The sequence below is a fragment of the Pholis gunnellus genome (assembly GCF_910591455.1).
Source record: "Pholis gunnellus genome assembly, chromosome: 21".
Classification (NCBI taxonomy): Eukaryota; Metazoa; Chordata; class Actinopteri; order Perciformes; family Pholidae; genus Pholis; species Pholis gunnellus.
In genome coordinates, this window is record NC_136548.1 from 9,371,134 (window position 1) to 9,385,498 (window position 14,365).

A 14,365-nucleotide genomic window follows, 5' to 3' on the forward strand; every position below is an offset into this window, starting at 1 on the left:
ACACCAGGTGAGAAAAAACACCCTCACTGATGATTGTATCTGTAGCTAAATATAGCTCGTGTGAACACCAAATCAAACATCTCATCTCTGCAGGAGCTTTCATGGTTCTTGTGTGTTTTATTCCATTTTGTAGAGCCCCACCTCCATCCTAATCCATGGGGGAAAAAACACATTTTTGGAGAAAAAGCCCGAAGGATCAAAATAAAAAATGGACACTAGAAGATGATCAACACCATTTGAGTGAGATTTCTCAAAGAATCAAAGACACTGAGTAAATGATTTCTTAAAAAATGATACAATAATGAGTGAATGTTTGTTAATCCATATCTCTCTCTCTCTCTTTCTCTCTCTCTCTCTCGCTCTCTCTCTCACCCCATCTTGATCCATAGTTGTGGCATGATGCTGTTTGACTCTGTAGAAAGTGGCCTGTAGAAAGTGACCATCACCTATTGTGAATACATATTCTGTTTTTGAGTGTGAGATGGCAATATTGACACAATGAATTTATAGTTTTTAAAATGTAAAACTGCATTCCTGTTGAGATCGAGTGCAAGATACCCCGTCACACATCATTTCAGGTGACCTTACTATGATTTAGACTGATAATAGAACATACTCTGGCTAGTAAAAATACACAATACATTTGAGTTTGGGGAACGTGTGGTTCAAAGGGAGAATATGACTGTACACAGGGGGAAATTAAATGTATGTTCTTAAGCCATAACAGACATGAGATGCACAAATGTGAATAAGACGGACAATGAGACAATTAGCAAAGTGCTTTATGACAAAATCCTGTTTAAAGTGGGAAAAAAAAGAATTAAGCATTTGTGTTAATATGCATGCCGAAATCAACCATTTTAGAGTGAACATCATGATATCAATCATCTAATGATGTGAACGCTTGGGTCAGGACTTTGTAAAATGTGTCTATTTTATTTTTATCATTTTTTATTGATAACTGCTGGTGTATGTATGTATGTACAGTATGTATGTGTGTGTGTATTAAACTGTATGTTCATTTCATACTTAGTTTTAAGACTGACTGTAATTTCATTTTAGGTTGAAAAAGGAAATATGTTTTAAATTATGGACATTAAAGATATGCTACTTGTATGTGTACATTTTGAAAAGAGTGTTATGATTTAAATTCCTATTATTGGAGAGTAGTGATGATAATTGAATATAATATGGTAATAATGATTGTAAAAGCTGTAATTAAAAAACATACCTGTAAAACGCTAACTGAAGGAGTTATTTGCAGTTTCCCCTCACAATGACGAAGATAAGTGGCTGTAATGGGCAGGGATGGAGGTATCAGTCATCTTTCAGATGAACCATTGAAATGCTTAGAACTGTCATCTTCAGTTTGAATACGTTAGTGTTAAACTGCAGCAAGGGAGTAATTTACAGGGTTGTACTAATTAAATGGCATGTTGCTGTTTATGACAAAAGCCGCACACCATGTCAATTTCATGTAAATCTGATGATATTTGTCACATAGGCTGACTTCCTTCGGTCAATAGATGGCACTATGACCATGACGCAATATGGGCCGACTGACCGCCTTGCAATGGCAACGCTGTTGCACCAAAAAGTAAAAGCTTCGCACTGTGAAGGACTCGAGACTCTGTTGAACAAATTAGAGATGTATCTGTTGGGTGTAAAAAAGTTCCAGCCGGAAGATGACACTTTGTTCCAGAGAATTCCACATTTGGAACTACTGATAACAAGCTGCACTGGAAGCAGAGCAACTGAGGAAGACAGTAGCTGTGCAATGAGAAAATAAGATAATGGGAAAAATGTTTTTATAAATTATAATACATGTAGTGTATTTAAGAAAAATTATGAAATTATAAAATAGCTATAACTTCGTGATTGTGTTTAGGCCAGCAGAGAAGGCCTTGCAGGCCCTGACGGCCCACCACTGCTATTTACTATTCCTTAAATAGCAGTTATTATAGCAGGAAATATACTATTTCCTTACCTTGAGTTCGTGCAGAATCCTCTGCTTGTCTTAGATCTTGTCATAGAGGCAGCTGAGCTACTTCTGATGATCTCACCATGGTTCTCCAGCTGTTCCTTCAGCGTTTTCTGGAGGACGGAGACACAAATAACACATCACAGACACACAACCTTTCAAATATATCAATCATTACATTGGATCCCTTCAGTTTCCAGCTGTGTACAGACGGTGGTGTTCTCAGGTCGACCTTTCCTCTTCTTGATGTCCACGTCTCGAACCGTTCTGCTGCTGAAGATGATCTTTCGGTTGGTCTGTATAACGTCCCTCTTCTTCCCAGATGGTGACATTAAGATAGCACGTCTACGTGTGTGACAAATAAAAGCACCTGTCTTAACATGTAACATAACTGACGGTTAAAGTAAAAAAATAAAAAATACAATAATAAAGTTTTGTAGAATTTACAGTTAAATAGCCAATTTTGAGTTGCATTCATTTCAAGTTGAACCATGTTGCACACATTCAAACCAACCTTGGTGTATGAAATGGATGTGCACCAAAAGAAATTTTCATTTCATTTCCATTTATTTTGTCATTAATTCATTCATAATTTCAATACAGTTACCTAGTATGAGGATATTTTCTAGGAGTTAGTCAAACTTCGGCAAGTGAAGCCAATGCGGAAGGAGGTGACATCTCTGGTTGCAAAAAGAAGTGAGATTGTATGGAAGTCAATGAGAAAATGACTTCTTACTTGATTTATTAACTCAGTAGACATTGGGAACATGTGTTTATCGTCTCAGTTGCTAGTTTCAAGTCTTCTTCAATACAGCATCATGTCCATTTAGTAAATTATGGTCCCATTTAGAATAGAATAGATCAGAAAGCAGGATACGTTTATATATATCTATATATATATATAGATATATATATATAGTTTTACAGTGAAGGGCAAGCATGAGGCCCACATGACACTCAGTAACAAATATATAATGAGCGCAACATAAACACGAAGGGACGTTTTTCAGTGTTTATGACTTCCATTCTGTTTATATTTCATTTCAACATCCGGAGACGTGTCCGGCCAAGCTTCTTTATCTTTACACAAATAAAGTTTTTATTTTAATTATGATGTCACGGATGAGCCATTCATAATAATGGCGCCACAATACTTTCTCTGATGTGACACTGTTAACAGTTTGGAAGCTCAGTGAAGATATTGTAAATGAAAGGAGACTTTGGTGGTGTAATAAAATGTTAACGCTATCTGATGTAGCTTTCATACTCTGTTCTGGATGTAAAAACTACAACGATTTGGATGAACTGAGTAACATCACCAGTGAAATGAAACATGGTTCCTGAGTGACGCAATGGGTTTCTTAACTCGTGAGTTTACGAGCTGACGTGCGGCCTCTCTGGTGACCGCACAGCTGCAGTCACATAAACACTTGTGAATCCGTTTCACCCACCGTTTCCCCCATTCTCTCCTTCAAACACACGCACCAAAATAAGATAAACACTGCGATCCCCAGTCTCTTCTACTCTACTACTAATTTGTTTAGCAGATGACGCAGAGAGATGTGTTTGTGTTACATCTTCTTGTAGTTGTGAAATTTGTATATTTTTTAAGTGGAGGCCAGAATGGAAAAGCACCCTGAGTAACTTTCACGTTTTTTTTGTCCACACATGACAAAGCATAATTTGTGAACAAATCCCGAGTCAAAACGAGGTGTCTGTACTAAAAGTTTTGAAATAAAAATAAAAAGCAATTGAGGTATGGAGAGGTATCTTATTTTTTCTTTACAAAAATCTCAGTAATACATACCTTGATTACTTAAATCAAATTAAAAAAAATTAAAAAAATGGAAACATTAGGAAACATAAAATGAATTCATACTTGTTTTATGTGTTAGTTGGCCTGGAGGAATTTTATCCCATCTGATTCCCAAACGCCCAACTTTACGGCCAACTCTTACTGTAAGCGACAGGAAGAAGCCCATACATAGTGTTTAAACACAGGTCATCCTCTCTGCATTAAATCACAGATTCATTATGCAGAAACATCTGACTCATACGCTCAGGAAGTTGGACCTCCTTCTACAAACTCCTTTATAAAGGGCACAAAACTTGCTCCTGATAGAAAAGACCTCACTCCTACAGAGCAATATATTTCCTATTTATTTGATAAGCTATTGCTACTTTTTTTTTAATTCCTTTTTTATGTTCCTGAATCTTTTTTTCCAAATGTTTTTGTTTCCATGCAGCTCTTTCTCTTACCTGTCTTCTTTTCTCTTCATCATCCCAATTCCTTTCTCTCTATCATTTTATCTCACTGACTCCAACCCACTTTTATCCTTCGATACTCAAGTCAGAGAGGTTCACCTCTACACAGGTATTTTTAAAAGCCTACTTGTCATTTTAATCATTTAATAATATAATGAATGCAAATATGTAGATAATAATCAGATAGTGCTGCTCTTTAAAGACCTTACATTCTTAATAACGCAGATTTCTGTCTTTCTTCTCGTTGCAGATAATCACAGAAGGGGGATGTATCTACAGATGACTCCGGATGGGAGCGTGTCGGGCAGCGATGCTCAGACCACTGACAGTGAGTATTTGTGAGATAAATCAGGAACAGAAAGCATATGTGTGGGCTCAGTTTAGGATATGTTCCTTTCAAAAACATTCACACAACACACTGGATAATTTGAGGTCTATTTATGTTTCTGTGCTTTCAGGTGTGCTGGAGCTGAAATCAGTTAAATCAGGCCATGTAGTCATCAAGGGACTGTCATCATCTCTGTTTCTCTGCATGGACAGTGGGGGTCGTTTGAGTGGGCAGGTACAGTAAGCAAAGAGAACTTTATTTTCCTAAAGTCTCCATCCTTCCTGACGTCACTGACGGGTTTACTATCTGTTCATCCTTTTAGGGGCAGTACTCAGAGGCCGACTGCACCTTCAAAGAACTGCTGCTGGCAGATGGATACACCCGTTTCCTTTCCTCGCACAACGGATTTCCTCTGTCTCTGGCATCAAGACATTCCCCAGATCGACACACAGTCCCCTTCACTCGGTTCCTACCACTTAGGATTACTTTGGCGGCGGAGAGTGTGTCTGAACAGCCACCAAACAACCAGAGACATTTCAACGTGGACTCTGATGATGTCCTTGGAATGGGTCTGAATACTGTGGTCAGTCCTCAGTTCTCAGTGGACAAGTAAAGAAAATGAAAATTGTAGCGATCTGTAACTTAATATGTGAAGTATTTTTTTTTATTGATCAGGGACCTGATTTTGTTGTGAAATTAGCAGCTTTTAGTTCTCAACTTGTTTCTCATGAACATACAGTATTATTGTAACTTATTTATTTATTGTGTTTGTGGTGTATTTCTAATGGCTATTTAAAAACGAACTCATGAATTCTGGGATTTCACAGTCAGTGCTTTGAGAGCATGTTTGTGTCTGCGTGAGAAACGGACAGTGTTTGTACTACTTATGTTTATCAGACTAGAGAGAAGTTCTGAATGAAAATAAACATGGTATAAATTTCACTTTTGTTTGTCTGAATCTGTCATGCAATGATACAGACAGTCAGTGAAACAATTAAACAAACCAAGAAGGATCCATTAATGAGGAAGGCCAATGATCAGAGCTCTCATGGTGGAGGAGTGAGCAAGCGGGATGAATATTGTGACAGCGGGAGCGCTCTCTGGTGGACAAATAAGTAATGATGGAAAATAGTCCAGCTTCTCTGAACCGCTCGTCTTGGTGTATGGTCATTAGAGTCGTATGTTTGAGCAGTGCGTCTAATATACAAAATCTGTATTTTCTGTAAAGGTGATATTGAAACAACAGAGCATGTCTTTGTTTCATGATGTCATACATAGTTGGGTTGGGTTCTGTAAACAACTCCTGGAATGGTTAAACAACAATGTTTATTATTGATCCTAATCGTAATATTTCGGTCTCTTATTAGAAGATAAAAAATGTACCGAATGGTCAAAGTTTTACGAATGTTAGCTCAAAGTGGGTGGCTCCGGCCGTCGCCATCTTGGCAGTGACAACACAGACTAACTCCCTGTTGATCCAAAACTGGGCCTAGAGGTGGACCAGGTGACGCAGCAGAGCAGACAGCTAAGCCTTAATATCATTTAAAGAGTGAGTTGTATCAAAATGTATCTGTGTACCGTACTGTTATTTGTACCAGGCTGTAAACATGTGCCGTATATAGTTGGGCATTTTAAACATGTAGGTCTAGATGATTGACTCACTTTTAGAGCCACCCTCAATTGGCCATTTGATGAACTTGCCTGGATTCCCTGGAAAAAAAAGTTTTCCTCAAAAATTCAAAATAACACACGGTGAGTTTTTGATATACAAATTGTTATTTTAAGGTTGAAAAATTCCTTTTTTTAAATCCTATTTATTTTATTTGATCTTAAGATATACATTCTCAGTGCTGCTTGATTGGTAATCTGCACAGGTGGTACGTTTATAGGTTTGTTATTCTGCAAATAGTTTATCTTAATTCATTTACCCTTCACGGAGAGTTCAATTAACACAAACTAAAACAACATAAAAAAACACATAATTGAATCCATTTACACAAGCAATGTTACTTTAGTACACATACTTTCCATGGGTCATCACTGTGATGTTGTGGAAAGTCTAATGTGTTCCAGTGAAACTGAGGACAACATTATTGGAAGCTACTTATAACAGCTTAGGAGCTGTGGAAAAGGTCGGCCGTAAAAGTCAAACACAGATTGGATCCGGCAGACCTCTGTGTCTAAATGTTGTGATTAGAGACGCAGTCGGCTAAGCAGTGAAGGATTAGTTGTTGCATTTCTAAAATAACACTGCTATAACTAATAGGCAAATATGATTTTTTTTTCAGCACTTTTTAACAACTAAATACCACAGGCAACCATGAATGGCACTGCTATTTTAAAGAAAATTATTAAAATATAATCTTTATTAAAAACACAGAGTCCATAATTAAGCAGGTAAATGCAGAAGGTTTGTTATCGCAATCAATACATTCCTCTTTAACACAAACGAGTAGCGCCGTGTCATTAAGTAATGCAGCAGTGTTGTATTACAGCATGATAAATGATGTCAGTCACTTCAGGTCACTTGAGCCAAAACTACACAAATATGAACTTTGTACATTACTTACAGAAGAATGATGAGAATGTGGATTCGGTTTATGAGAATCTCAATCTGTCTGCAGCGACAGCTCTGCTGGTGTTTGGTTAAGTTTTGGGGAAACTTGACATCTGTGTTGCCAATAATCTATCTGCTTCCACTTCAAACATGAAGCCCAAAAGTGACAGTACTAAGACATTATAGTTTCAACGCACAGAGCGGACATTCAGAAAGTCATTTTTTTCAACACACAAGCTCTTATCGCATTAATAAATAACAATTCATATTATATTTATATCAAGACCCTGAGAATGTAAAACTGAATGTCTTTTTCTTGCCTTTCTTTAAAACTATATTATACAAAAAGTTGTCTTTCAGCGACATTTGGCTGACTAGTGCTGTAATAAACACCTATAAATGAACAAGGACAGGCAATAAAAAGTACTGAGTAGGCATATTAGCGTTATATTTATGGTTTTACTTTCCAATATCTTTTTTTCTAATTTCATTCATTGTGTTTCATTCTGCTTTTTCATTCACCTCGTCATTTTTTTTTAATGTCTTTGTCAAATGGTAACAATGCTTACCCACCCTACACTTGAGTAACCAGTGATCTGCTCAGATAGACGTCACCTTCTCTAAACTCTGTGCTCTGCCCTGTACACACTCCATCCAACAGAGTCCCATTCAAAGGGTTGCAGCTGCCTTCAATGGCATAATAATCTGCCTCTGCACCTCCATCCCCTTCCTCTATTTCCTGCCCTTCTGGCCCCTCGTCCTCCAACGGACCCGTCTGGATGTGAGTGTACTCGGTATGATCCACACATTCAGTCTCTCGATGGTAGAAGTAGCTAAAGTTGGACACTATGACGGGCACCGGCAGCGAGATGGTGAGCACACCGGCAATGGCGCACATTGAGCCCACCAACTTACCCCACACTGTCTCAGGGTACATGTCACCATAGCCCACTGTGGTCATGGTGACAACTGCCCACCAGAAGGCATGTGGTATACTGATAAAGTCTGTGTTGGTGTGGTCAGCCTCAGCAAAGTAGATGGCGCTGGAGAAGAGGATGACGCCAATAAACAGGAAGAAGATAAGCAGGCCCAGCTCGCGCAGGCTGGCCTTCAGTGTTTGACCAAGGATCTGGAGGCCCTTAGAGTGACGAGACAGCTTGAAGATCCTGAACACCCTCACTAACCTGATGACTCTGATGATGGCCAAAGACGTGGCTGGAGAGGCGTCATTGTCCTTGGCCATCTCTGTTCCCAGAGTGACGAAATAGGGCAGGATGGCACTGAAATCGATGATGTTCATGACATCCTTGAAGAATTGCATCTTGCTGGGAGAGCAAGTGAAGCGCATGAAGAGCTCGAAGGAGAACCAGCATATACAGATGGTCTCCACCAGGAAGAAGGGGTCGTGGAAAACAGTTTGTGGAAGAGGCATGTTCTCAGATACGTTCTTTGGTTGGGAGTGGTACTTGTAAAAGTATTCCTGAAGTAAAGGAGACAGGAGAGACAGGAAAGATATAAAACATCGTTGTAAAAGTATCACTATGACAAGAACGAAAATACACAATTATAACATAATGTTATTTCAATAATTGTTCTTCAAACTATAAATAATTCAACCCCTTTTAAGGGGTACAATAAATATGAAGATAAAACCAGCAGCAGGTTACCTTAGCTTAGCACATAGAGTGGAAGAAGGGGGAAACAGCCAGCCTGGCTCTGTCTAAAGAAACAAAATCCACCTACCAGTATGTCTTAAGGTCACCAAATAACACATTATATTTATTGTTTAATCTGTGTAAAAACCATAAACTGAGTAACTTTTCTTGACTAGAGTAGTTTAGCACATAACCCTCCAAAAAAACAGCGAATTGGCGTTTTTACACTTTAGTTTTCGTACGGATTAAAAAAACAGTCTTTATGCTTAACTAAGCCAACCAACTAGCTACATATTTACCGCAGAGATATGAGAGTAGTATATATTATCAAATCTACGCCTACACGCCAGTCAAATCCTTTAACTGTATATCATGTTATGCTGAAATACTGTTTTTATGGTATTCTCATGAACTGCATATAACTTCAGTATGTTGTCCACCATCTTCTGACACCATCATAAAAAAGCACTTGACATCTGCGGCTTTAAATTTCAATCGTATAGCTTCGCCTATCTCTCTTTCAGTCCACCTGTCTTTCCGTCCTCCGTGTCTGTTACCAGCATTACGTTCAAGCACCGGATAGTTCAAAACATCTTACGCTTAACCTCAAGTTAAAAGTGTGAAAGCGGATGATGCAGATATAAAGGGATCGGTTTAGTATGCTGTAATTTGCTGTGTGTAATATATAAAGTTTCAGGGTAGTTTAAATACACCAGGAGTATTCTGAATGACTTTCAGTAGCAGGTCAGTGACAGTGTTTATTACTAAAGGTGCATGTCTATGTGTTGATGTGCTCCAAGGGCTCTCCTAAGACTAAATATAACCCTGTGAGATCTCCGAAGAGAAACATGAGATCGTCTCCTCGTCCATCTCAACCTTGGCTGCTATCCCGTCTCACTGGCCTCTGCAAACATGTAACATTACAAGTGCAGTTCAGTGGGTCTGGAGTAAGTTACAGTAGGTTGCTGGCAGCTCCCTGGTGCAAAGGCAGCCTGGCCTCGCACAGCCGCCCTGGAGGAATGTGTTAACATGACCCAACATACGCTTATCATTCTGTGAGATCTTTTAGTCTCAGGTTCTAAGCCGCCGGAAGGTTTTGACTCACCTTCTATCTATGTGTTAGGTCACTTGTGTGACCTTTTATCCTTTTTTTCAAGACAACTAACCATCTCCTCAACCTGTCTTTCCCTTATCTCCTTTCTCTCTCTCCACACACACACACACACACACGTTTCCCCCTCTACCCTTTAGCGCTTCCTGAATACGAGTGTATCAAATTTAACAGCCGACTAAAATAATCACACCATGAGTCACAGTCTCTCTCTCTCTCTCTCTCTCTCTCTCTCTGGTCTGCTCCCAGACATATTGGCAAATAGTTGTCCCCATGTCAGTATTTTTCTTCTTACCACATGTAGTACTCACCCAGTGTGTGTTTACCTAAACACCTGCTTCCCGTGATGTCATGTTTCAGTTTGAGCCAGGCTGTCACAGACTTCCCATTCAAGACATAATGCCTAGGTGGTTTGATTTAGGCTGTTGGTATCTCTGTTTTAGCAAGTGGCCTTGAATTATTTGAAGGACATCCATCAATGAATCGTCATGTCCAAACCTTTACCTACCTACACGCCAAATGTGACATTTGATTTAATTCCCAGTTTCTTCTGTCAATGCGCATTCCCAGTTCTTTTTATACTCCCGATCACCAAATAATAAAAGGCGGATACTCACCACCTTTCATATTGCCATCCACTTAATCTTCAGGAAATTTGGAAACTCAAAAAACTTCTCAACGCTGTTCCGCCTCTCAAACATGCACTTTAATCACATTACCTACCTCCCGTGCCTCCTTGTCATTCCTGAAGTCGGGCAGTGTCTCCAGGCAGAAGATGAGGATGGACACCACAATGACCATGACGCTGATGATGGCTATGATACGTGCGCTCGATGAGGACTCGGGGTGCTCAAACAGCATCCACAGTCTTTTCTGGATCTCGTTCGACGGAAGCGGCCTCTCCTCCTCTTTTGGAAAACCTTCGTCCTCCTTAAAGCGGTTCACAATGTCCTCTCCCAGCTCGTAGAACATCAGCTCATCCATGAAGATGTCCAGGGGTATGTTTGTGGGCCTCCGAAGCCTCCCGCCTGATTGGTAAAAATACAGAATGGCATCAAAGCAGCCACGGTTTCGGTCCAGGAAGAGCTCGTTTCGAAGTGGGTCGAAGTAGCGTAGCCTGCGCCGGGGGTCACCAAGCAACGAGTCAGGGAATTGGGCTAAGGTGCGAAGCTGAGTTTCATATCGCATCCCTGAGACATTGATGGCCAGTCTCTCACTCAGCGCCGATCCACTCCTCCATAGAGACCCAGAACGCCGGCCGTCCTTCTTCTTCTCCGTCTCGTTCCCTTTGGTCTCCTTCTCTCCTTTTTCCTCACAGTTGAGATGGTTACCGCTCTCTCCATCGCTCTCTTTCCCTCTGCCTCCTCTTTCGTCTTCCTGTGGGTCAATGCTGTCCATTCCTGTGTGTATCGCAGGCCAGGGAGCGCTGCAAACCACTCTCCTGAGAATTCGTAGGACAACTGGACTTAAAAGCAAATCCTGTCTGAAACCAGAGTGATAGTTCCATCAGTGGATTTCAATTTCAATTGATTGGCTTTAATATATGGTATTAGAACCATACGGCTATAAGGTAGATACTGTAGCAGTGTCTGTTTGTACAAACATTCTCCATGACATATTTAATCACAGTTAAACATACACATGCACCCAAAAAGTTGCACAACTTTCCTTTAAATGTTAATAATTAAATTGAAATCAAAAGGTGAACTGTGGATAAAAAAAAAATGGCAAAGAACAAGCAATGTTAGTTTCCAGTTAGCGAGATGAAAGCATTTACTCACTAAGTGTAAAACAGCTGCTGACAGAGATTACAGGCAGGATGAAAAATCACATTGTTCGTCTCCTGTGGCTCATCAGGTTGTCTGTGTTTCTCTCTGTCATCGCGCTCGTCTGTCATGCAAGCATAGTCCTTGTTTGGCTGTGACTTTCGGTCCACTGGCAGCTAAACTCTCTGACCAGGTTGTACGCCAAATACGCTTCCAGTTGTGAGCTCAGGGATCATCCACGATCTTATCCCGTCCCTTGCTGCCATACGTTGTCTGTCTTGAAATTTTTTGGGAATGCTGTCCTGTTGAAATTCAATCTCTGCCAGATCCCTCTTACCCCTCCCGGTCCTTTCCCTCCATTTTAGCTATGAGGCAAGACAACCTTCAACCTTACTATCAAATGTCACCTCTGCCTGGCACTGCATGGTGTTACTCTCTCTAACAAGCATGGTACTCTGACTGACAGAGGTCCCTCGCTCTTCCTCATTAACTTAAATGTAGTTTGACTTGAACGTGTATCGCAAAATAAAAACACTTGAAGACAAAATAAAAACGGTGGAACTGACAGCTGTAGAAAAAAAAACATTTAATGTCTGATTAATACGTTTAATCACTAAAGTGCTTAAATTACTTATATATGGATCAGTTGAAATTGTTTTTCATTATTTACACTGGCATGGTTTGGGGTATGTTAGTTGTTAGTATGTTAATTTTGCAAAAGCTTGCACTTTTTAGATTAATCAAAGTGTTGAAGACAATTTAAGAATGTGCTTATAGAACAAGATATAAAAATCTTGGAAATCAAGTTGATAATAAAATTAAAGCTGCAAACTTATGATCACCTCATAAACCGCAAACATGCAAAATGGGCATTAGATCCTTTTGCTGTTTTGCAATTAATTTACCATTCACGTATCAAACATCCAGCCTTTCCTCATTTTCTTTTACCACAAACATGTCTTTACTATAGAAGAAAGAAGATACATAACACATCAACAAGAACATAATATGCAACATTTAAAAGCCAGGTAGTTGTGAAGAAGATACTGATTCATTGATCATTTTTATCTACATGTTTTGTTGTATCCGCATGTTTCATCTGAAACAAGTCAAATGTACCAATCAGAATGAAGAGGTTATTTACTGACGCCCACTGTGACTTGATTGACAACCTTTTCACCCAATTACTAAAGCACTGACACTAACCTGCTGTATTTACACGTGAAGGATAACCCAACTTGCTTGTTTGTTTTTTTTACCAGAAAGCATTACAAGCTAGCTGTTAGAAGTTTGTAAAGTAAATTATAAAATAGTAAATTGTAAGTCTAGGCCAATGGGGAGCAACAAGCTGAGGTAAGAAACAGAAACCAAACTGAGGTTTTTTTGGCCTCATTATTACATGAATGTAGTATCATTGTATTATTTGGTAAAAGGGCTCACGTTTTGTCTTTGACACTACAAGTTTAAATCAAACTGGACAATTGTCAGCCACCTCTATAGCATCACCTCCAAGTCATGATCAGCCACTGCCAGTCTCCCAATCTGTTGCCCATCCCCACAGGACTGCTGTGGGTCACACAACATGCTTCAGCAGGAAAAACAGCCACCAGCTGAACCACGGAGGACTGAATTTCAGGTGCTTTGGATCATGTAGATAGATAGATAGATAGATAGATATCATGTAAGCTAAGCTTGTGTTACCATGGACAGGGACAAAGTGATATGGACAATGTAAAACGAATATCCTTCATTTTGTGGTTTTAAGTTCTGACAAACAGGTTTAATACAGCCTAGAGAGATGATCCAATGGAAATATTCTACTAAAATGCTGTGAATATAATGTGATTCAAGCTATTCCGTTTAAAAGATAAACCTATTGACCAGGACTTTGTGATTTACGGGGAGAAAAAACAACAAAATTGGCCCCTTGAAAAAATATTCGATGGAATCACAGGGTTGTGTCACATTGCATAGCACTTTCTTAATGCTAGTAATACTTATCATTTATTTCAGTTCATTTTAACTTTGTGTTTAAAACAAAAACAGCCAAATAAATAAAGACTAGATCAACCAATCAAGCATCCTCATCCATCTGAATCTACCAAAGCAGACACTACTGTGTATTACCACCAGAGGGAGATGAAGTTTTGGCACAAAGGAGAAAAGGCTGAAGGAGGCCTCTGCCGACATTTCCTCAAAGCTGCCTTCAGTCACAGAATAAATACACTTCTCACTGGGCTGCTACATTACATCCCTATTTGATGGCACATCATGTCATCAAATGATGTAACTCGGAGTGCATACTATGAATCTGACAACACTTTGTGTAAATGTGCTTAAAAAGCAATGAGCTCGAAGATATCTACAGAGTGGGAATAAAAGCAAAATGAATATCAAGTATTGATTGACTGCAGTAAGGGATTCTTCTTGTTTTAGAGGTGTTAATGATGTGTATATCAACCACAAAATGACACCCCATAGACATGCACTGTTTATTTTAGGATTATGCATCTAAATCCTGGATAAATCAATACTGTGACAGAGAAATATGTGGCTTCTGGTTCTGTGAAATGGCTTTAAAGTCTTTAGCTCACGCAGCTATGCAGAGCAAACTTGAGGCCTTGTGACTCCTATGAGATGGCTGCACATACCACCACAGATTCATCACCACCTAGAACATTTTAGAAAATAGATGACTCATC

General features: G+C 39.4%; 2 protein-coding genes across 2 annotated transcripts; one reads left to right on the forward strand and one right to left on the reverse strand.

Moving 5' to 3' along the window:
• Window positions 1-4,207: 4,207 nt before the first annotated feature.
• fgf21 (fibroblast growth factor 21) lies at window positions 4,208-5,187 on the forward strand (the record flags this gene model as incomplete). Its single annotated transcript, XM_079182674.1, has 4 exons — window positions 4,208-4,355; window positions 4,497-4,574; window positions 4,705-4,808; window positions 4,897-5,187. The coding sequence occupies 4 exons, from the start codon at window positions 4,208-4,210 to the stop codon at window positions 5,185-5,187; spliced, it is 621 nt and encodes a 206-aa protein (XP_079038800.1).
• Window positions 5,188-7,136: 1,949 nt separating this feature from the next.
• LOC306713103 (potassium voltage-gated channel subfamily A member 1-like) lies at window positions 7,137-11,755 on the reverse strand. The gene is made up of 3 exons (XM_079182684.1): window positions 11,729-11,755; window positions 10,621-11,380; window positions 7,137-8,611 (listed from the first exon to the last, which is right to left on the reverse strand). Exons 1-3 carry the CDS (start codon window positions 11,749-11,751, stop codon window positions 7,706-7,708), a joined length of 1,689 nt encoding a protein of 562 aa, XP_079038810.1. The 5' UTR covers window positions 11,752-11,755; the 3' UTR covers window positions 7,137-7,705.
• Between the last annotated feature and the right edge of the window lie 2,610 nt (window positions 11,756-14,365).